This window comes from Equus przewalskii, chromosome 7, assembly GCF_037783145.1.
Source record: "Equus przewalskii isolate Varuska chromosome 7, EquPr2, whole genome shotgun sequence".
In the NCBI taxonomy this organism is placed as follows: Eukaryota; Metazoa; Chordata; class Mammalia; order Perissodactyla; family Equidae; genus Equus; species Equus przewalskii.
Genome location: NC_091837.1, coordinates 34,404,064 through 34,429,431, shown reverse-complemented (window position 1 = coordinate 34,429,431; position 25,368 = coordinate 34,404,064). Strand labels below are relative to the sequence as shown.

Genomic DNA, 25,368 nt, shown 5'->3' with positions numbered 1-25,368 from the left:
CTATTCGGAGGCCCCTCCCACGGGCCTGCAGAAGGCCCTCTTCTCACCGTGTCTTCACACCGCCTTTCCTGTGTGTGTGCACATCGCTGGGGCCTCTTCCTCCTCTTGTAAGGACACCAGTCACACTGGATTAGAGCCCATGCTAAGGGCCTCATTTAATGTAATCACCTCTTTAAAAACCTAATCTCCAAATACAGTTACATTTGGGGATAGAACCTCAACACATAGATTTGGGCCTGGAGGAGGGGGGACACAATCCAGTTCGCAACAGATGGTCTATTCAACAAATCGGACTGGGACTTTTGGATATACAAAAATAAACTAATAAACTTAGGCTCTTACCTTACACCATATACAACAATTAACTCAAATGAAACCTGAACCTAAATGTAAGACATTTCGGAGGCAAGTAAACGTGAAACTTTTAGGAGAAAACATAAGAGAAAAATCTATCTGATCTTAAGATATAATACCAAAAGCATGCTCCATAAAAGAAGAAAATGATTAATTGGTTTCTCTACCAGACACTGGTCTAAGCTCTTTACACACTGTATCTCACTTAATTCTTGTAACAGTATTATGACATGAGTCGTGTCCTCTTCATTTTACAGACAAAGAAACTGAGGCTCAGAGAGGTCAAGTAACTTGAACAATGTAATATAGTCAGGAGGTGCTGAAGTCAGAGAGCAATTACTAAGCATGCTAACAGCAACCTTCCTATTGGGCAGATTGCAGAGCAGAATTAGAACCCACACCCTAATACTTCCATAGAATTAAAAAATATTTTCTAAAGCTGAATACAACCAAGTCTTGGTTTGGGAATCTATTGTGATTATCTCCAAGCTGAACTATCCAAACTTCCAGCTTTCAGTTGTGGGATGTTCCTTGATGTGGTTCTTGCATAGTCTGCAGGGAGAAATCTCAAGGGCCAGCTAGGTAGATAACTTGAAAACAAAGTTAAAAAAAATCTTTCATGGGAAATAAATCACTTTTACTTCTGCCAATTTGAAATACGACCTTTCAAAATTTATTCTAAAATTTGTGATTGACCTTTTGTGATTTTTTAAAAAATGTATTACATGTCAGTCATATAATCAGTGGGCACCAAAAGTTTGAGAAATATAGCCCATACAAGGGGAGGTATGAGCCCCAGGAAGTTGAGCACAGATGTTGCCAGAGGGATGGTAGACAGGAGAGCAGCAAAACCACAGAGCACTGAGCAGAGCAAAGCAGAAGGGATGAGAACAGAGGCGCCAGGGACTCGGCACCCTCTGGATTTTCCTTCATAGAAAGAGAAGCCAGAGAGGTACTTCCATACCTCTACAATAATCCACTTCTCCCAGGCCCAAGGTTAAAACTGAACTTGACATATCGCACAGACTACTATGAAGAATAATCTACAAAAATTATCATGATGTCATCTATTGGTATCCATACCTTTAAATTATAGGTTGGCATTTTAGTTTATTAAGAAGCTCCTTCAAAGGTATTAAAAATCTGTTTACTCTTAGTATTGATTTTTTGATAAATATATTATCCAGCGAGGTTATATGCAGTGATTTCTCTGGAAAAGGTGACATTTACTCAATGATATTTACTTTACTGACTTAAGTAGCAATATATGCTCATATATCTTTGCTATATCTGGGACATTATCTTTGCAGAGTTAAAGTCAGAGAATATCTGTTTTATAGAAATATTTCGGCACGGTTAATAACATAAAGCTTAAGAAGGACTCTAGGTGTGTAAGATCTACTAGTTATGAATTAATTCTTCACTGACTTTAAATCAATATGCCATAAAGTTAAAGTTAATTCTCAAAACTTATTTTAGTCAATTAACTGGATGTTTTAAAGATAGCATTCCTTCAAAGAAAAAAGAAAGCCATCATTATATTCAATTTCAAGTAATTTCCTCTTATAATAATTTACTAGGACCACAGCCTTTTCTTAAATGAAATTCTCCAAGGCCAAGTGTGGCAGAGGCTGCAAACCAATCACTAAATGTTGTTCTTCCTCCTGGGCACCAACTAAAGGAGCCCCCACTGCCCTTGCAGTTTGTAGGGACTGCATGACTTCGTTCTCTCCACTTCCAAATCTGGTCCATAGACAGCCCCCACCTCCCACCCACATTCCCCACAGACTTTCTCTTTTGCCGTCTAAGATGATGTCTACAAGAGGGCAATCCTGCACACATGCTAAAGATGGCAGTCCTTCTCAGCCTGGACGTTTGTGTGGGACAGGGTTCCCACCCTAGACTATCATATGAATGGAAAATAAAGGTCTACAGTGTTAAGGCACTGAAATTTGGGGATTTATTTGTCCAAGTCTCTAGTACATTTTTGTATTCTATAAATTTTTAACAAAAACAAAGAGCTTCATTTTCTTTAAAAGCTCTTTAATCTTAAAATAAGGATCTAGATCACAGGACCTATTGAATTTGGATGTATAATATTCTCAGAATTCATTCAATAAGTCAATAGACATTTGTGGAATAATCATTTCATTTGCTCTTACAAAGACAAAGTAAGTGAAAATGTCTCCCATGAATGGAATTAATTATTTAGCTTGGAAAACAACCTATTTGTAAACTGCATGTTCAAATTATAGAGAAAGCCTAACAATACAAAAATATGATAAACTACCAGCTCCTTAAATAACATTGCATTTGGTCACAATTGGGTTTTTTATGTATTTGTTCGATTGGTGAGTTGTTTTTTGTGTTTATTTTTGTTAACCAATTTTCATCTCCAATTCTTAAGTGTTAGCAGCTACTCCCATGACCCACCTCAGGTCGTCATCTTTCTTTCCTTTTTAATTTACTGGATGATAACTCATCAGCTTAGAAAGCACTGAACTTAGGAATTTGAAAAACAGTCATTTTTCCCCATTGATAAGTAGAAGTAGCAAGAAGGGCAAGAAACGCAACAAATGACATGACTTTAAAGGGCTTCGCAACAATTAGTATTTTTGAAAGGTTTAGTTGAAATTGTCAAAGATGAAGTCTTAGAGTACTCTTCTTTAACTCACCTAAGCAGAATGGTATAAGTATTCAAGGAAGAAAGGAAAACAGTCACTTAACTCAGAAGACCCCTTGAAACTAAGATTGCTTTAAAGTTCCTCTCTTTGTGCTAGTGGGTAAGTAAAGAGGCAAATGAAGACAACCTCTCTCTATTTCCTACGCTGACCTCAGAAAAGCTGTGACCAAAGTTTACCACGCTGGCTGAAAAAAGATCTGCCCTCTCCGATTTACTCTGCATCAAAACATGGGCCTGTTGTGGCCTAGGATTCAAATCTGCTCCCCTGGAGCTCAGGGGGTTCCTCTGCTCTTTCCTTTGCTGTGGATATGTCATTAAAGAAAATATTGCTGTTATCTACTGAGGAAAGTCACTAATGATAAAGACCTTATGAAATGCAAGAATGAATAAGAACTCTGAACCAAACCAAAGGAGAGGAGGGAGAGAAGTGCAGAAGGCATATTCAGAATTAGCTCATTCCCAACTAGAGCAGCACAGCAGTGTCACCTGGGGCAAGAAGCGCACCCTCCAAGAAAAGAACAAAGAATTACATGTCTCCATCTGCTGGGGGACTTAAGGAATTACCCAAATTAGAAAGTGTGACTTGGCAGAATGCTTATTTAAAATCCTATTAAAGATAAATTAAATAAGAAAAGAAAATACTACCCCATTTCAGGGATAAGAAAGTGTGACTGGCCCTATCAGTCACAACTATATACTTTTGTTACTTAAAGTTTGAAATGAAACAAATAACATGCCATTTCTCTTTTCAGTGTCAAGGTAAATAATGTATGAACCAAATACAGGCATTTTATAAGGAGGTACTCTCTCTCACTGAAGGCAGCCCCTATTCCACACGATTCTACTGGAGAAAGAAGCAGGCTGTATGCCAGCTACAGCAGATGGGCAGATGGCCACTTCCGGCTCTTGATCACATCTATTAAATCTTCTTAGGAAGCCTAGATAAAGGCTTCTCAGTCTATGGGGGACTCCAAATAATGGACTCTCTAAAGGGAGTCCCAAGCTTCAGAAGCCACCATAATGGTTAGGCAATTTGTAGACGAAATTAATCCTTGGTGAGTCTTTGCCCCTTCATGAATTTAGTTTTCTTTTCTTCCATTCAGTGCATTATTCTATTTTAATACTTGGTCTTTCTGTCAGGTAAAGCATCATGTCCCTATGCTTGGGTTGTCTGTGCTGTTCTTTATCTCTTAGGATACAAACATTGCCTGCCCACAGCAGGTGCTTCATAAGTATTTACTGAAAAAAGGAGAAAAGGTCCTAGCACTAGAAAGGGCTAGAAAGGTCATCTGCTCCATTTTCCTCAAGCTTAAATATTAACTGTCTATAATAGTTGGACAAATCTATAAAGTTCACCAGATTCCCTTGCTAACACTTTCCATGACTATATGAATATTAAACTCAGAAAATGTTTATCTATCATGCCTTTTAAATATTAGCAAGTTCTGTTAGAACCCCTATCTTTGGAAATAAACGTGTTACCTTACATAATGGGGCTATTGATGGGAGGTGTGTGACTGGTAAGTTCACCCACAGGATTTGTTAGCAGCTCACACACAATCTCTATCAGGCACAGTTCCCACGTTTTCCTGATAATGTTCAGCCATCTTTATACCATTTTGTCACTATACATTTCATGATAAAGGGGGTTGAAATTATTTTATCCTGACATATATATGACAGTTCCACAGTTACTGAATGAATTTATACAGGCTTACCCAGATATGAATAAGTTTAAATAATTCACTCTAGCCAAGCTTCTGCTGTCCTGAAAGCTATACCCAAACAATTTCAAATAGATGAATCTTAATCCTACTTTCAAGTTTTTCTAGAGCATGAGACTTCATACACGCAACCTTCATAGAATTAGTAGTACTCACACTTAATGTGGCTTTATACAATGTAATTTTATGTGTATTATTTCATTTAAACTGGGTATTTATTAGTATAAAGATGTAATACATTTCAATAATAGAAACGGACTATTTATATTGTCTTTATTCAAAAAGAAAAAGTGAATTATGACACTCAGGGATATCCTTTTGCAATGTTTCCAAAATCTTTTCCCTGTTTTCTTTTCCTTCCAGACTCCTCTGAGCCTTTAACTGTAAATCATCAAGGTAGGCATCTCCCTTAAGATGGTCTAGGTCCAGTTCTCAAAGTGTCTTCCAGGGACCCGGAAATTCCTGAGGCCCTTTCAAGGAATCCCATAGGTCAAAACTGTTTTCATGATAATAATATGACATTATTATTCCGATTTTGCTATGAATTACTAACAAGTGTACACCATTGCTCTGATGGCTAATAGAATGTATGCTCTGTTTTAAAAATTTCTCAGTTGTAATTTCTAACCCAGAAAATGTAAATAGATATTACCCACCTGAACAAAAAGCCCTTTGGATGTTTCAAAAAAAACTTTTTGAAGAATATAAAGGGATCCTAAGACCAAAAAGTTTGAGAACCACTCAACAACCCACCCCAAAATCTCAGTGGCAAAATACAAGGAAGTCTGTCTCACTTAGGCACAGGGATCTGCAGTCAGCTGAGAGTGTGTGTGTGTGTGTGTGTGTGTGTGTGCTCATGTGTGTGTATGTAGGGTCAGGAGAAGTCACTGCTGCATTTCCTCACTCAGCTACTCAGGCTTAAGCATTTCAAGGCTTGCTCAATCTCCAAGGCACGAAAAGGGGAGAGAACATGGGGAATCCTGTACTGGTTCTAGAAGTCTCTGCCTGAAAGTGACACATGTCACTCCTACTCACATTTTACCAGCCAAATGAGATGTGGCCACATCTCAATCAAAGGGGACAGAGACACACCATCCTCACACGTTTCCAGGAGGTGAAAGCTGAAAGCAGTTATTCAACACTACTAAGTACCTCAAGGGCTATCTCTTCAAGCAGCTAATCTCTTCCCAGCATCTTTTCCCTAAGTTATTGGCCCTCACAACCAAGTATTCATGAGGCCTCACAAAACACATTTTTGGAAGTGTGGAGAGATGGTATTTAAATATGACACATACATGTTCACATATTTAAAATTTTCTTTCAAAACAATTGAGAAACATCAAATCTAAACAAAATATATTATGGTAAACTCTTGCCAAAGCTAGTATATACTGCTATTGTGTAAAACAGGCTTTCTCAAAGCCTTTGACCGACATGTAAAACCAATTATTTATAATAATTTGTGCCATTAACAAATGTCCAACACCTTTTCATAGGAGCAAGACCCAGATCGATTCAAATAAATTAACATTCCTGTCTGAACTGGCTCATCCAGCCCAAGTAACAAATTCATACGTCAAGGGTGTGCTGACCCCATGACCCACCTGCTGAAAAATACAAACTGTATCATTTTGTTTTCCACATAACAAGTATTGATTGCAATGTTAGAAAGGTCAATTGTCATCAGCTCATTCACTGACCTGCTGGCAAATTGCAGCCTGTCACTCCACAGTGAGCCAGGACCATCAGGAGGAACTAAGGCATGCTGTGTTTATAGAGTACAATTGGGGAGGTGACACCATTTTCACAAGATGTGTGTTTAACAGGGTGAGTGTCACAGTCAACAGAGAGGGAAAGAGGAAGTGGCATGAAAAGAAACGACTGTAAGAGAGATTTCATAATTTCCCAGGATGACTACCAGAAACTTTATTGGTTTATATGTGCTTTAAAATGCACTGGATCAAACCTAGTCTGTTTCTAAGTCTTATGCCAAGGGTTTCAATATTTTGTGCATTTTCTATGGTTAACAGAATAAATACCAAAAATTTCTATGAGTAACAAAATAAAACAAAAAATAGCAAGTTCCCCAAAAGGAGAAATAAAATTAAATAAAATTTAGGAGAAATAAAATTAAGAAACAACCCCATATTAGACAACCTAAATCAGACAAGATGGGTCCTTTGAGAAACACATTTTCAGTGGCATCCCCTCTAGGAGGACCACTATGTTCATATGCTACCCACAGATCCTATTCAGACACTTCCTGCTGCATAATCAGTGTCTCAACTTATCCACTCGCCAGAGGGAGGCATTATGATTGTCCAGCTGACAATTAATTAAATAGCCACATGTATTTCTCTTTCACCCACTTAAGCTTTTAAATATCACTTTAAGATATAATTTATCATAGTCTACTAGAATAAAATATCAGTCAACTATGCATTAAAGACTACTTATTTAAAATAATGATCTGCACAATCATTTCATGGAGTTTGCCAAGAAATTCTGTATGATTTTTTTCTTTATTCAGCCCATATTACAGACAGGATACAAATGAATGCAAACATGCATCCAAAAATAAAATTTAATAATTCCTTATGTGTTTTCTTACAAAGTTTCAGCTAGCCACCAAGATATCTACCAACAGGATAAAGATCTTTATACTTGATACACCCACTGAGGCATAAGACCACAGCGTGTAGCATTTGTCCTATTTTAGGAAGTCCTAAAATTACATCCCTAAAGTTAGTCGCTCTAAATTAGTCCATAACCTCCACTAAACCTCTCCAGTAAAGACCAAGGAATCACCCCAATATGCTCAGAAAGGGAAGACATGGGTCCACCTAGGTTTTTAAAATATAAATATTTTCAATGCAATTTGACAGGAGAGCATTTTGCCTCAAATGCATCAGAGGATAAGAATCACACTGGCATGGCCCCAAGTTGGTGTACCTCACTCATGTGTCTTTCATTTCGCCTCATAGATAGCAAATTTTGCTCAGTTTCAAAACTAAAGAAAAGTTTAAAAAGTAGTATAATAAATACTTACATATACTTCACCTAGACTTAACAATTGTTTACATCTTGCCACACTTGCACACACACTCTCTCTCTTAATACACACACAATTTTTTTCTGCACAGACATCCAGACACTTACCCCTAAATACTTTCACATGAATCTCCCAAGAACAAGGGCATTCTCCTACACATTCGTAAGTTTTGTGGTACTTATTCACTAACCAACTTTCCTTATTACATCTTTTCCTAAAAATCTCTTATGAGGAATTTTGAGTTTTCCTCTAGAAGTAGTCAAATAATTTCTTTTTTCCTCCCTTTTCCAGAAAGCAACGATTACCTCCTTGCTTCGCATCCTTCACCAACTTGGGAAGGCCTCTGAGAGTCTTCTCTCCAGTGCTCACCTCCGCCCCTTCCCCTCCCCAGCCTCTGCAGTTCCCTGTTGGCAGTTTCCTGACGCTGCAGAGTCAGAGCAGCCGTGTGAGTGCACGTGCTCTTCCACCCTCCACCCACTGCTTGGGACAGCAGGCTCACTCTGCCGGGCGCGCCCACCTGTTCAGCCTCACTTCTCACGCTCTCATGGCCCCTCTTGGGGAGCCGCCTCCTCCCAGAGGCCTTCCGTGCACCCTCACCCACCAGTCTCTGTCTGGTCCCTACAAGAGCACTGGCCACACCACTTCTACAGCTCCTGGAAGACTGGGCGTGGTTCATCACTACATCCCCAGTGCCTCACACACAGCTGGTGCTACAAGAGAGGACTTCCATTTCTTCCTGGTCTTCAGGCAAAAAGAATAATTCAGGCTTAACCATTTCTTTTTCCGTTTTTTTTTTTTTTTTTGGAACTTTTTTTAATGGTCATGTTTCCTTAATGGCGATCTTTTTTAAAAAATTTATTTTATTTGAGGTCATATTGACATATTGTGTAAATTTCAGATTACATTATTATAAATTACTGGTAATCTTTTTTTTCAAGTAATGTTATTGAGATCATAATGGTTTATAACATTGCATAATTTTGGGTGCTCATTATTGTTAATCAATTTCTGAATACACTTCATAGTGCTCACCCCCCAGTAGTCTAATTTTCATCCATCACCATACATATGTGGCCCTTTATCCTTTTCGTCCACCCCCCAAGCTCTTTCCCCTCTGGTAACCACTGAACTGTTCTCTTTGTCCATGTATTTGTTATCTTCCACATATGAGAGAAATCATGCAGTATTTGTGTTTCTCTGTCTGATATATTTTGCTTAACATCATACTCTCAAGGTCCATCCATGTTGCTGCAAATAGGACAATTTTGTCTTTTTTATGGCTGAGTAGTATTCCACTGTGTGTATATACCACATCTTCTTTATCCATTCATCTGTAGAAGGGCACTGGGTGGCCTCCACATCTTGGCTGTTGTGAAGAATGCTGCAATGAACACAGGGGAACATAAATCTCTTTGGATCACTGATTTTAAGTTCTTCGGATAAACAATGAGTTGTGGGATAGCTGGGTCATATGGTATTTCTATTTTTGATTTTTTAAGAAATCTCCATACTGTTTTCCATAGTGGCTGCACCAGTTTGCATTCCCACCAGCAGTGTATGAGGGTTTCCTTTTCTCCACACCCTCTCCATTTGTCGTTTTTTGTCTTGGTAATTATAGCCATTCTGACTAGTGTAAGGTGATATCTCTTCGTAGTTTTGATTTGCATTAGTGATGTTGAACATCTTTTCACGTGTCTGTTGCCATCTGTATATCTTCCTTGGAAAAATGATTGTTGATATCCTCTGCCCATTTTTTGATTGGGTTGTTTTGTTGTTGTTGTTGAGTTGTATCAGTTCTTTATATATTTTAGAGATGAACCCCTTGTCTGATAAATGATTTGCCAATATTTTTTCCCAGTTGGTGGCTTGTCTTTTCATTTTGTTGATGGTTTTATTTGCTTTGTAGAAGCTTTTTAGTCTGATGTGGTCCCATTTAACTTTTTTCTTTTGTTTCCCTTGCCTGAGTGGACATAGTATTCGAAAACATGTTGCCAAGACCAATACCAAAGAAGGTACTGCCTATATTTCTTCTAGGAGTTTTATGGTTTCAGGTCTTACATTCAAATCTTTAATCCATTTAGAATTAATTTTTCTGTATGATGCAAGATAATGGTCTACTTTCATTCTTTTGCATGTGGCTGTCCAGTTTTCCAAACACCATTTATTGAAGAGACTTTCCTTTCTCCAATGTATGTTCTTGGCTCCTTTGTCAAAGATTAACTATGCATAGGTGTGTGGTTTTATTTCTGGCCTTCCAATTCTTATCCATCGATCTGCTTGTTTGTTTTTGTGCCAGTACCATGCTGTTTTGATTATTATAGCTTTCTAGTACTTTTTGAAGTCAGGGATTGTAAGCCTTCATCTGTGTTCCTTTTCTCAGGACTGCTTTGGCTATTAAGGGTCTTTTGCTGCTCCATATAAATTTTTGGATTCTTTGTTCTATTTCTGTGAAGAATGTCACTGGGACTCTGATTGGGATTGCATTGAATCTGTAGATTGCTTTAGGTAGTATGGACATTTTAACTTTGTTTTTTCTTCTGACCCATGAATATAGAATATCTCTCTGTTTCTTTATATCTTCTTCAATTTCTTTCAATGATGTCTTATAGTTTCCAGTGTATAGGTATTTCACCTTTTTGGTTAAGTTTATTCCTGGGTATTTTATTCTTTTTGTAGCGAGTGTAAATGGGATTGTATTCTTGATTTCTCTTTCCACTAGTTCATTGTTAGTGTATAGAAATGCAACTGATTTTTCTAAATTGATTTTGTATCCTGAAACTTTGCTGTAGTTGTTGATTATTCTGGTGGATTTTTTAGGGTTTTCTATATATAGAATCATGTTATCTGCAAATAGTGAAAGTTTCACTTCCTCCTTTTCAGTTTGGATTCCTTTTTCTTGCCTAATTGCTCTGGCCAATACCTCCAGTACTATGTTGAATAGGAGTGGCAAGAGTGGGCACCTTATCTTGTTCCTGTTCTCAGAGGGATGGCTTTCAGTTTTTCACCATTAAGTATAATGTTGGCTGTGGGTTTGCCATATATGGCCTTAATTCTGTTGAGATACTTTCCTTCTACATGCATTTTATTGAGTTTTTAGCATGAATGGATGTTGGACAGTGTCAAATGCTTTCTCTGCATCTATTGAGATGATCATGTGATTCTTATTCCTCATTTTGTTAATGTGGTGTATCACATTGATTGATTTGCAGATGTTGAACCATCCCTGTGTCCCTAGAATAAATCCCACTTGATCATGGTGTACGATCCTTTTAATGTATTGCTATATTCAGTTTGCCAATACTTCATTGAGGATTTTTGCATCTAAGTTCCTCAGTGATATTGGCCTGTAGTTTTCCTTTTTTGTGTTGCCCTTGTCTGGTTTTGGTATCAGGATAATGTCGGCCTCATAGAATGTGTTAGGAAGCATTCCTTCTTCTTCACTTTTTCAGAATAGTTTGAGAATAGGTACTAAATCTTCTTTGAATGTTTGGTAGAGTTCTCCAAACAGGCCATCTGGTCCTGGACTTTTGTTTTCTTTGGAGGTTTTCGATCACTGTTTCAATCTCTCTACTTGTCATTGGTTTATTCAGACTCTCTCTTTCTTCTTGACTCAGTTTTGGGAGGTTGTATGAGTATAGGAATTCATCCATTTCTTCTAGGTTATCAAATTGGTGGGCATATAGCTTTTCATAGTATTCTCTTATAATCCTTTGTATTTCTGCAGTATCTGTTTTAATTTCTCTCCTTTCATTTCTAATTTTATTTATTTGAGCCTTCTCTCTTTTTTTCTTGGTGAGTCTGGCTAAGGGTTTGTCAATTTTGTTTATCTTCTCAAAGAACCAGCTCTTAGTTTCATCAATCCTTTCTACTGTTTTTTTAGTCTATATTTCATTTATTTCTGCTCTGATTTTAATTACTTCCCTCTTTCTGTTGACTTTGGGCTTTGTTTGTGCTTCTTTTTCTAGCTCTGTTAGGCGCATTTCAAGATTATTTGAGATTTTTCTTGCTTGTTGAGGTGGGCTTGTATTGCTATGAATTTCCCTCCTATGACTGCTTTTGCTGGATCCCATAAGAGTTGGTATGTTCTATTTTCGTTTTTGTTTGTCTTCAGGTATTTTTTAACTTTTATTTTGATTTCTTCATTGATCAAATGGCTGTTCAATAGCATGTTGTCTAGTCTCCACATATTTCTGACTTTCCCCGTTTTTTTCTTGTGGTTGATTTCTAGGTTCACGGCATTGTGGTCAGAAAAGACGGTTGGGATGACTTCAATCTTCTTAAATTTATTGAGGCTTGCCTTGTTTCCCAACACATGGTCTATCTTTGAGAATGATCCACGTGCACTTGAGAAGAATGTATCTTCCACTGTTTCTGGATGGAATGCTCTCTATATATCTATTAAGTCCATCTGATCAAATGCTTCATTTAAATCTACTATTTCCTTATTGATTTTTGTCTGGATGATCTGTCCATTGATGTAAGTGGGGTGTTGAGCTCCCCTACTATTACTGTGTTGCTGTTAATTCCTCCCTTTAGGTCTGTTAATAATTGCCTTAAGTACTTTGGTGCCCCTGTGCTAGGTGCATATATATTAATAAGTATTATTTCCTCTTAGTGGAATGTCACTTTTATCATTTTACACTTCCCCTCTTTATCTCTCATTGTCTTTTTTACCTTGACGTCTACTTTGTCTGATAAAACTATGGCAATACCTGCTTTCTTTTGTTTGCCATTATCTCGGAGTATTGTCTTCCATCCCTTCACTCTAAGCCTGTGTTTGTCTTTAGAACTGAGATGTGTTTCCTGGAGGCAGCATAGTGTTGGCTGTTGTTTTTTAATCCATCCAGCTACTCTGTGTCTTTTGATTGGAGAATTCAACCCATTTACATTTAGAGTGACTGTTGGTATATGAGGGCTTAATACAGACGTTTTATCTCTTGTTTTCTGGTTGTTCCATGTTTACATTGTTTTTCTTCCTTTGTATTTCTGACTGCCATTTCATTTTGGTGGTTTTTTGAGGGGATTTTCTCAGTTTTCTCACTTTTTATGAACTGTAGCTCTACTCTGATTTTTTGTTTAGTGGTTACCATGAGGATTGTACGAAAGATATTGAAGATGAGATAATCCATTTTCTCAGTCTCTTACCTCCATTAACCTAAGCAGATTCCTTCCCTTTCTTCTCCCCTGCTGAGTAATTGCTGTTACAAATTGCTCTGTTTTTAATGTTGTAAGTTTGTGACTAAGTTGCAGCGTTTATCATTAATTTTGGTGCTTTCTTTCCCTTTCTCTTTTAAGTTGTGATTCAGCATTTGTCTTCCTGTTCTGGTAGAAAGCTGCAGGTTTCTGATCATGTCTCCCTATGTATTTTCTTGCACAGAGCGTTGTAGACCTTTGCCTTTTTGTTGCTGTTGTGAGAGCTTCTTTAATTATTTCTTGTAGGGGAGGTCTAGTGGTGATGAATTCCCTCAGCTTTTGTTTATCTGGGAAAGCTTTTATTTCTCCATCATATCTGAGGAAAGTTTCACCCGATAGAGTATTCTTGGCTGAACGTTTTTGTCTTTCAACATTTTGAATATATCATTCCATTCTCTCCTAGCCTGTAGGTTTTATTCTGAGAAATCTGCTGAAAGCATAGTAAGGTTTCCTTTGTAGGTTATTTTCTTTTGCCTTTCTGATCCCAATACTTTTTATTTGTCCTTGACTTTTGCCATTTTTACTATTATATCCCTTGGAGAAGGTCTTTTAGCATTGATGAAATTAGGTGTTCTATTAGCTTCTTTTATTTGTAAATCCGGAACCATCTCCAGGTTTGGGAAGTTCTCAGAAATTATTTCTTTGAACAAGGTCTCTGTTTACTTCTCCCCCTTTTCTCTTTCTAGAATACATATAATCCTTATGCTGCTTTTCCTAATTGAGTCAGATATTTCTCTAAGAATTTTTTGATTGTTAAAACATTTTAGTTCTGTCTCCTCCTCTACCTGTAGAATTTCTAAATTTTTATCCTCTAGGTCAATAATTCTTTCCTCCATAAATTCAGTTCTATTTCTTAAGGATTCTAGGTTATTTTTTATTTCATTGTGTTTTTCATATCCAGAATTTCTGCTTGATTCTTTTTTTTTAGTTTCAATCTCTCTGGTGAAGAGACTCACTTTATTGCTGAGCTCCTTGAATTGTCCTTCCATGTTTTCTTGTAAGTTGTTGAGTTTCCTTATGACAGCTATTTTGAATTCTCTGCCATTTAAGTTGTAAATTTCTGTGCCTTAGGTGTTGGTTTCTGGAGAATTGTCATTTTCCTTCTGTTCTGAATTGCTGCTGCAGTTTCTCATGGTGTTTGATGAACTAATCTTTTACTGGGGCATTTGTGGTACTCTTAGTTTGAAGATTCCACCTGGTACCGCTAGGGGGAAGCAGGAGCAGAGTTTCTGGCCCCACCACATCTGCTGGAAGCTGTGTGAGTATTATGGGTGCTTTCCCCAGCCTGGGGTGTCTTCAGGCACTTGTGTGGACTGTACTTGGTGGGTGGGGCTTCCTTGCCAGCAAGGGAGAGCCTGTCAGAGCTAGGGAAAATCCTTGGCCCCGCAGGGGCACTATGGGCTCCCCTTTCCCACCAGGAAAGTGATCACCAGCAGGCTAAAAGCTGCCACTGCCTCTTCCCTCAGATGGCTGCACATATTCCTTCTTTGGGGGCTCAGCAGCACTATGAGTGTTCACATGGCCCTGGGTTGTATTCACCCCAGCATGTAGATCTGCTGCAGTGTCTGCTTGTGGTCTGCAGGATCGCTGTGCTTGGCAGGTGGGGCTTGGCAGCAGAGGGGCATGGTAGTCTTCCTTCCTCGCCAGGAGGGTAATCATCAGTGTGGGCTAAGGGTTACCACCACCTCCTCCCACGGTCACTCGGGTGCATGCTCCCACTTTTGGGGCACTTAAGCCAGGATGGAAAGCATTTGTGTGTGTGCACAGGGCTACCAGGGAAGAACAGGGCATGCTCACCTATCTCTACCACTTCCCGAGGGGGCCAGTCCATCCACCCACAGATGTATAGCTGCATGTGTCTCTCACATGTCCTGTTGTGCTATGTGGGCTTCCTCCATCGGTCAGTGAATGTCCATTTAGTTGTAGTTCAAAAGGGGGAGAGACAAAGGGAACAGTTCACACTGCCATGTTGCTGACGTCACACTTGGGCTTAACCATTTCTTATTTAAATAAAATTCAGATTTCTTGGGCTATGGAAAGTCCCAAAGTTGCTTAAAAGGGAGGCTGCACCTGTGATAATTTGACCTGACACAGGCAGAAGGTGAATGGGATGAACCAGAGCCCCCAGGCCACACAGAATTTTGAAGGCCCTCCCCTTGCTGGGTGTCTGTGCGAGGGCAACTTTAATGGCACCGTTAACCTGCCAGTGGCCGTGCAAGCTAGCTCATCAAGGGCACACTCCAAACCAATCTGACAAAAAGATCCTGCCCTCCATAAAGAGAGGTTGCTGTCTGGCAGCCCTGGACCCAAGTGGCTAGTCTTCCTCAGGCCTTGGGCTTTCTGGTCTTTAGAGAAGTTGTTTTCAAAACAGCTTATCCCCACTCTACCTCCCCTGTGCAGTCAAATAAGGAATCTGCACTCAAAAGACTGAAAGACTGTGCCTGAGTTTCACATCAAAACCCACTGTCTTTTCTCTTGACTCTTATTGCCAAAGTGGGCCCCTCCATCCCAAGCACTTGACCATGCCCATATAATCACTTCCCCATTGCCCCATCACTCTGAACCTCGCCTCTCCCACCTCTTGCCCCCTCTACTCAGATTTTGAGAGATTTACAATATCTGTCATGATTGGCTGCCTGTTTATTCCATTACTTGGCTTCACATAACTCTTATGACATCATCTGGTACAATTTCACAGGAAATCAAGCAAGAAATAAACCTATTTTAAAAACATTTATATACAGAGGCTCATTTGTATATTTTTAAGCAAATATTTAAAAAAATAGCTAGCCACTGTTCTTACTTTTTGTAACAGTTTCCAATCAGCCTAGACAGGAATTTAGAAAAAAACTGAAGAAGAACACTTCTGAACACTGAATATAAACTATAAAAATAAATACTCATAGACAATATACTGTCCCCTTGAAACACTTAACTATTAAAAATCAGGACAGTTTTCCAAAAAAGAAAAGATGATTGCTCTGATCTAGAAAGTCTTTGAAAGATCTTGAAAGTCTATAAAAACTGAATCACTGAAAACATTATGCCAAGGGAAATAAGGCAGACACAAAAGGACAAATAACCTATGATTACACTTATATGAAGTACCTAGAATAGTTATATCCATAGAGACAGGAATTAGGATTGTGGTTGTCAACGGCAAGGGGAAGGAAGAATGGGGTATTAGTGTTTAATGGGTGCAGAATTTCAGTTTAGTAAGATAAAAACTTCTGGGGATGGATGGTGGAGATGGTTGCACAACAATGTGAATATACTTGATGCTACAGAACTGTAGTCTTAAAATGGTTAAAATGTAACTTTTATCTTACGTGTTTTCACCTCTGAGTGGAGCACATTGTTTACACCCATGTTAAAAAGAGGCTACCCAGAGCCCTATGCTGTTTAACTAAGAACTCCCCAAGATCACTGATCTGAAATGGTTTTTTCTCATTATCATCTGAAATTATTTTTCTAAATTTTGTAACTTAGAAACTGCTGACAGAATGTAACTCCAGTCCAATTTCTTTCACTGTGTCTCATCATTCACTCTTCAAAAGCTAACTGGAAACCCATTGTCAGCCTCACCAAGGTGATCTGAGTTAAGACACAGGGAGTGAGAATGTTCATCAATGACCATCTTACATCTGGATGCCAGGCAGGCACCCCACTGGGGACACTTGAATGAGACACTCAAGGACAATGAAACTTTTCATTTCCTGAGCTCATGGACTAGAAATCTTCAGGATCAACCAAAATAATGCCAAATACAATGATCCCTCCCCAAAATAATTTTAAGTGTTACTTTTTATTATAAAGGTATACTTGATCATAAAGGAAATGTGTGAAATAGAAATGATAGGGCAATTATCCCAAATCCTACTGTCCTGACAAAAACATTGTTGGTATTTTAATGGACTTCTTTCAGCTTGTTTTTTTAACACCTTCAAAAATCATATGAAGACCTGTATTTTCTGTTTCTTGCTTGGTATCATTTAGAAGAGAAAATAAAAACTTAGCATGAACTGCCCACTTCACAGAGAGTCCAAATTAAGCTAAGAGATGAATTCATACCAAATTGCTCCTAAAAAATTACTTAATAATAATAAAAGGAGTGCATTTCTTGAACTTTGTTCTGGGCCAGGTACCAGGCTCAGCTGCTGAAGTGGATTATTTTGTCTCACCTGATCAAGAACTCAATGAGGCAGGTTCTAAACGCTTTTCCATGGCTTTGGAAAGTCTCCTTTGAGACTGACTGCCTCACTCCCTCAGGCGGAGCTCACCCCTGCCTCAGTCTTTGCTCCTGCTCTTCCCTCTGCCCACTTCACTCAGCCTCCACGGCCTCCTTGCCGCTGCCCGGATCCTAGTCTTTGCTCATGGACAGCTTCCTCAGAGAGGCTGTCCTTGTCTGTAACTCCCACCACTCACTAAGCCCTTATCCTGATTTAGTTTGTCTTCACAGCCTTTGGTACGTCCCGCCATCACCGTATATGTCTCTCTGCTTATTGGCTGACTGCCCACCTCCTCCACCAGATACGTCAGCAAGAGGAGGAGGCTCTACTACTGCAGCCCCAGCACCAGCAGCCAGGCCCAGGGTGGCACTCCACAAACACACATTACCAACACTGGACAGACGAGGATACTGAGAAACTGAGAGCTGAAGAGCCTGCCCAAGATCAATAGCTATGAAGCAATCTGACCCAGGTGGGGCCTGCAGCCCCCACAGTGGAGAGTCCTCATGTTCATTTTGAGAAGATCCAAATAGGGGCCACCTGGGATGAAGACAGTTCCCCTTCACTAGGCGCATGTGCTCCCGTGGAAAGATCAAGGCACTTAGAAGGGCAAAAATGGAGGCTATTTCTCTTAGGTCTAGGCCTGGGGCAAGTTTAACTTCTCTGAACATCAGTCTCCTAAGGTATAAAACACAGATAATGCCACCCGATCTGTCAGAGTCAAAATGGGGATCAAATGATACAGAGCGAAGAAGCAAATTTCGTCAACTGCTAAGAGTCATTCGCATGTACCAGATTACTTTGTTTTATAAGGGAGAACGATGGAAGGTACTGCACTGCCACTTGCCTATGATTCAGACTTTTTGCTCTTTTTTTTTTTAAGGAACAAAGCATACAAGAAAGCTAAATTTGATGCTATAGTGTGCTAAGTCTAATGAACTGAAATTTGTATTACCTTTTAAGTATTCATTTCAAAAAAGTCAATAAATGAGGGATAGCATGGTCTTATAGGATATAATCTTTCAGCAATCCAAGAGCAATCTTAGCAGACTGAGAACCTAAGGTACACCGGGAGGGTCCCTGATTTGTTCATTCAATGATGAAGCCCAAGCATCTCTAGCAATGCCTAACCCATAGCAGGTATTTAATAAATATTTGTTGAACATTTACAGATTCAAAGAATGAATAAGATAATTAGACAACTGTCTGAATATTCTGTGCCAACATATCACTCACTAAATATACACTGATATTTAAGGAGTAAAAATGACTTTTCAAGCACACGGTCTTCTTTTCTTCATCATGCACTAAGCCCTCCATAAGCCCTGAAGTGTGACTAGATAGGGAAGTCTTCCCGAGCATGAGGAAATTATGCCGAGATGGATGCACCCAAAGAGAAAACTTCAATTTCTTTGTCTATCAATCCACCATCTCTCTCAAATGTGAAACTGACTCTAAACAAACATATGCAGTCATTTTTTCCATTTTTCTGGGTCATCACACTAAGAGTGCATATTGCTTCTCCATCTAGGCACTTCCATCTCTCTGCCTTTCATATGGGCACCCAAAGAAATCATTTAATCCTTTGTTACACTATCTCCATGAAGATCCAGAAACACCACTCAATTTGTAATATGTAAAACTACAATACGGAAGCTAAATGAGACTTCCACTAGTTGCATGTTACACTGCCTGGAAAAGAACTAAGAGTATTACGTTTTCCCAGCAGTAGCACCCAAATTCACTTAATAATAGCCTTTAGAAGTATGCTATCTTACGGGGATCATGTGGGGTATAAATAAATGTTAACTTTATGAGGAGCAAATGGCTATGATTACAAGCTACCTTTACATTTTAATATCATGGGTGAATTTATTGTTTAACTTTTTTAATAACAAAGGGTCACATTTTCTTATATATAAGATATGGAACTTGTTAAATATCTATTCTATGGAACTGCAGCAGTAAGGTACAAACATTATACTTTCATGAAATATAAAAACATCAACCACTGTCAAACTGTGCAGGTGTTTTTACATCATAAAACACCTATTAATCAATGCTTCTTAGTCTACTCTGATAATTACATGTGGACTGCAGTATATAAAGTGATAGAATACAACACTGCTAACAGAATGTAGCAGGTTATCATGTGGTTAATTATTTGGTTCTTGGGCTCAAAGTAGTAGTCTTATAATAAAGTTTAAGAAAGTTTCCACTGCTAAGATCAACTGATATGAAATGCAGCAGGCACTTACCAATAAAAGTGAAACCACGTGTGGCATAGATTCACTGTCAAGAAAACCATAGTTCAGAGCTAGTCACAAAAGTATCACCTACTCTAACATAAATGTCAGCTTCAAATACAAACATTTAAACGGCATTTGGTATTTATTTGCCCTAAATATGTATTTCCAGAGCCAATGTCACTCAGAATAGTTATCAAGTCAGCTTGTATAAAGCTCCACACTGTATTTAAATTTTTTCAACGTGGTTAAAAATAACCTCACACATGAAGATACAAAGAAACAACTCCTACACACTGAAGCATCGATTTCAAAAAGGACAGAAGTAAAATTCTAATTACAGCAAATTTAAAAATTAGAGTAAAACTTTTAGTGTCTCACTGCCATAATTTTAAAATTCATCTTGATGGATTATTTGCTTATTAGAATCACAACAGTCCCACAAGGATTTTGGTACTAAATAACAAAAATCATGATGCTTTTTCAATAGACAGCAAATTTATGGGAAAGATAGAGAAAAATCCCTAATCAACACGGTTTTTTCCTCACTAATTTTAATAGCCCAATGCTTGGAGAACATATAATCTGAAAGTGAAAGAAACAGTGAAGTCATGTTTGTATGTTAATAATTATAATATGAATACAAAAAACAGTAACATATAAACTGAGTCCAAAGCAACAATTATATGCTGGAACCAAAACGGTCTAAGAGAGGGGTCGGCACAATTTTTCTGTAAAGGGTCAGACAGGAAATACCTAGGCTTTGTGGCCCTGACAGCATCTGCTGCAACTACTCAGCTCGGCCGCTGTAGCTTGAAACCAGCCACTGATAATGTTTAACAAATGAGCATGGCTGTGTGCCAATAAAACTGTGATTATGGACACTGAAATCTGAATTTCACGTGTCACAAAATATTACTATTCTTTTGATTTTCTCCAAACATTTAAAAATGTAAAAATCATTCTTAACCTGAAAGTACACAAACACTGGCAACACGCTGGACTGGGCCTGCAGGACACAGTTTGCCAGCCCTCAGTCTAGGGCATCACAGAACCAGGCTACCCAAGCAAGACCAAACACAAATGCATACATGAGAACAAATCCAATAACATTTTGAATAAAGGTTTAAAAAAATTAACCTTCAAAAAGCTATGGTTGTATCTGATTTTGCCACCCATTTATGCTGAGAAATTCATAAAACTAGTTTCTGTTTTAGTGTAAGAGGGCCAGCTTTGGAATCTGTTTTTGAAAGGAATAAATCATGTTACATATATTAACAGAAAGAAGGAGGAGAGGGCCAGCCCGGTGGCGCAGCAATTAAGTTCGCACATTCTGCTTTGGCGGCCCAGGGCTTGCCAGTTTGGATCCCGGGTGCCGACCTATGCACCACTTATCAAGCCATGCTGTGGCAGGCGTCCCACACAAAGTAGAGGAAGATGGGCACAGATGTTAGCTCAGGGCCAGTCTTCCTCAGCAAAAGAGGAAGATTGGCAGCAGATATTAGCTCAGGGCTAATCTTCCTCAAAAAAACAAAAAAAAGAAAAGAAAGAATGGAGGAGGAAGAAGAGGAGACCAAAGAATGGAGGAGAAAATCCATCGAACTAAACAGTATTTAAAACTCACAGCTGTATATACATCTAGGAAACTCAGTGTTAAAGTCCGTACCTTAGGATGCTACTATATGCAATTTATAAGGTGATATTTCCTTACTTCCTGCAACAATGCTTCACTGAGTGTTTACCTTCTCACTTCAGGTGGATAGGTCAGCTGGGCACAAGTCCATATCCTTTATAACAAACATATTGGGCTTACAGTAAGAAAACTGCTCTTAGAATACCTCTAATCTACACCACATTTAATCATAAATAGTTTTAGATTGTTCACTAATTGTATTTTTGTAACTTTCTCTCCCTAGTAGATAAATTCCTAGAGAGAACGAATAATTTCTAATAATGCTTCATCTCCCACAGTAATCTGCATCGTGATTAGCATACGCTAGGGCTCTAGGAAAATTTTTTTAATGATTAAAGTTAGTTTAATGAATAGTAGGAAAAAAATACCCATAATCGCAGTTCTATATTATAGCAAAACACCTGATGGAACAACTATCACTTTTCCAGAATCTCCTCCGGACCCATGCCACAGGCCTGACGAGAGGAGGGAGGAGCAGGGCCCTCCCCAACTCCCTCTATTCTAGACCTTCCGGCCTCCAACCACCCACGGCCCGACAGCCACTTGTCTGGCAGTGGGGGCTGAGGGCACACCTTCTGTAACTATCAGAAACCAGAGAGAACTGATAAAAGTTTTGGAAGATATAACACTCAGAGATTTTAAGTTACAAAGGCCTAACATTAACATTAATTAGGCCCGATAAGTATTCCATTAGTCAACAGAAGTAGAATAAATTCAAGTAGAACATTTAAATGCCCCCACTTCATTCTTCCAAAGGCAGTCATCACAGGGCAGATATTTGCAAAGTTGCTTCTCCTTTATTCCTTCAATTACCCAAGTGATTGTTCTAGGATATAAGTGGTCTTTGATCTTTATTGCCATTTTTGTAACGGTCTCTGCTAGGAAGCCATGCTTTCTGTATTTAAAACTTGGACAACTTGGTCTGAGATGGTATTATGGGACATCAGAAAGAAGGAAAAACAAGATCAAGATCGTGACAAGAAGCAATCTCCTCCTCCCCTTTATGGAGGGAGGTGGATCATCGTGTGACAAAAATAGAACCAGTGGAGGCTGAAGAAGATACTGCAATATAGGGATACATTTGTAAAAGTCAATTTCTCTAAGTCAGCCTTCAAACTAAAGAACCATAATAATGAAACCTACTACCTCGTGTGAAAAATTACAAATTTTTCACCAAATTAGCAGATAACACAGACAGCCCGAGTGCACTCATGTGGAGATATCTCTCAGGACTAAATCTGAGCACCCTCCACGCTACCACAGACTCAGCCATCCCCAGCGTCTCTGGACACAGGCTGGACCCTTGAGAGAGAAGAGGCGATGACCAAAAGGCCTTGAGGCTGAGAAGCCTGTTTGGAAAGGGACAGCTCCACAGGGAGCACTGCCAGCTCTCCTCTGCCCCGTCCCAACAGCGCTGAGAATGAAAGCAGGAAGTGGAAATTGGAAAAACAAGTAAAGCACCACTGATTCAAACACAAGCAATATTCAAAAGCACACACACACACTTCCAAGAGAAAAAGAGCGACAGAAAAGGGGAATGTCAGCTGTAGGGAAATAACTCAGAGCTAAAGAGGTTTCGAAGTCCAGTAAAGCCATGGTGCTAAGGAGCTCAAGGTTCCTTCCTTTGAAGTTAGAAGGAGTTGAATGTGGGAAGGAGAGGGCAAGAACGTGGTGGGCATCATAATTGTTAAAGCTTAAGAATAACATTAAACTCTACTTCATGTTTAAGAGCTACTTTTATAAGATGACAATGTAATTACTGCTAAATTGAGGTACATTAATGAAGAACTTTATAGTCATTAAAAAGTACAAAAAATGTGTTTTATCAGAAATCCAAATCAGAAAACATGTTTCACAGTTTGAATCCTGAATGGGGCACACTCACCACCCCATTTGTAAAATGAATCTATAAATCTAAATTTTTTTTTTTTAAAGATTGGCACCTGAGCTAACAACTGTTGCCAATCTTCTTTTTTTTTTTTTCTTTCCCCAAATCTCCCCAGCACATAGCTGTATATTTTAGTTGTGGGTCCTTCTAGTTGTGGTATGTGGGACGCCGCCTCAACATGGCCTAATGAGTGGTGCCATGTTCACGGCCAGGATTGGAACGGGTGAAACCCTGGGCCACCAAAGCTGAGCGCCCGAACTTAACCACTTGGCCACGGGGCCGGCCCACAAGTTTTAAAGGGACGTCCAACACCACAGCCTGAAAAGAAATCATTAAAAAAATCAACCTCCAATGTGATTAGGGTTCACTAGTCACCATCCTCCCACTCATCCTTCTAAAAGAGAGAGAATTCTTGCTAGTATTCAGTGCAACAAAATATGTCTCATTCATTGGAAAATTTACTAAGCACCTCTACAGGGAAAAAGTATCCACATTGTGCATCACCATTTTATCTTCCGAATGCTTTCAAAATCACTGGCATCCTCCCAGATCTCCAGGTGCCAAGTGAGCCCCTGAGGCTGACAAAGGTTAAGTGACCTCCCAAGGTCTCCTATTTGCAAACGGAGACGCTGTTATTTAGATTCTTCAGCTAGAGTTCCATCCACTGGACACATCCAGGAGAGACAACAATCTATTTCCCATATCTGCTGCTTGGGAAGGGATCAACTGGGTGATGCCCATTAATCTAGCTCAGATGTATCCAAAGATAAAGGAAGCAAACTTCAATTAGACTTTAAAGGGAGAGAGACAAAGATTAATTCTTTGCAGTCGGTGCTCTTAATTGTACTATCCTCACTAGCTAATTGGCCTTTGACTGCCACACTCAAAAACCAACACCTTTACTCATTCAACCAATACCCAGTGAACATTTGCTATGATTATGACTCTTCTGCACCTTTGATTTTAAAAAGAAAACTTAAAACTGAAGGCAAACCTGATGGCATCCATGGATCAGAAGTTGGTTTGGTCAAGGTGTTCACCTGTTCCCAGTTGAAGTCATCATCTTCAGCTTGACTATATCCACACGTGTTATAGGGCTCATCAAAGAGGCAACCACCTAAAATGTAAAAGAATGAAAAGTAACATAAATAACAACCAGACCTCTGGAATAAGCTATGATGACTGCAGCTAATTGTAAACCTACTTAATGCTAAACCAAATTTGACTTGACCTTTGTGCTCAGGAACTGTGGCTCTTGACCCTACTGTACACTTGCTAAGTGCTAGCTGATGTTAACCACGCCCTGCCAGTACTGCTGTTCCCCCTAAAAACCCACCATTTGTATAATCCACTTGAAAGTAAAACCTAAGCAAATTTATAATTCATATTTTGCAGATTTACATAATTTTGGAATAATTGATCTTGTGTTCAACGTAAGCGCTCAACGTGTTTTCAATAGAAAAAGTATTGTAATTTGTCCAATAAATTAAAAGAGAAATGCTTTCACCACAACACCGGCACAATGGTAGAGGAAAAAATGCAGTAGAAATCACGGATGTAGCTTGCAAAATATTTTTTCAAGGATTATTCTAAATCTAACATAGAAGGAGGTTTCACTTTAACACTTTGGAGACCTGAGGTCTCAAAATTAAAAGAGATTATAAATTTGCTTATAGACCACACAATTTTTAAAAGCAAGAATAAATTCAAAACTAAAATATGGTAAACATCTACTCAATTCAGTGCTAGAAATAAAGCTACCTAAATAAAAAAACAAAGAATAATAGAGAATGTAGTATACGCAAAGAATTCAGCTGTTTCAGCATCCTGGGAAACACTGATGACTTGAAGTCCCACCCCACATCCTTTCAAATGTCTCCTGTTACTTTGAATTATTCCAGTATCAAATCTTTTCCCCAATGTTTCATATTGCAAAAGTGAGTGATTATAATGATCATCTTAATTATTCTGAGAATTGTACTGCCCATTATATAATGCTATTATATTAGTTTAAAAGATTATAATCACTTGCCAATGATAAGAATTAAGGGTCTGGTTAAGAAGACAGAAAAATAAGAATATTACTACACTATGTCTGTAATGTATGCTCTGCCGGCAAGAAAATAAAACAGCAATTGTACAAACTCAGAAGTAAAATAGATGTTAGAGATCACTTGGCCCAACTTCCATCCAAATTCTTATGTCAATTCTACAATCTTCTAGACAGACAGCTTCTGAACAGATGAGATACTCAGAATTTAGAAAAGCATCCCCACCATGTAGACAATTCCTCCTTAAAAAAGCCC

At 38.8% G+C, this 25,368-nt stretch overlaps 1 protein-coding gene across 8 annotated transcripts in view; it reads right to left on the bottom strand.

Annotated features, from left to right (window-relative positions):
- Positions 1-25,368, bottom strand: part of PTPRM (protein tyrosine phosphatase receptor type M) — a 771,793-nt gene that overhangs the window by 555,716 nt on the left and 190,709 nt on the right. For all 8 annotated transcript variants that reach the window (XM_070629469.1, XM_070629471.1, XM_070629470.1 and 5 more), the window contains exon 2: positions 24,057-24,179. In XM_070629469.1, coding sequence (XP_070485570.1) covers positions 24,057-24,179 — 123 coding nt within the window. The remainder of the gene's footprint in view (positions 1-24,056; positions 24,180-25,368) is intronic.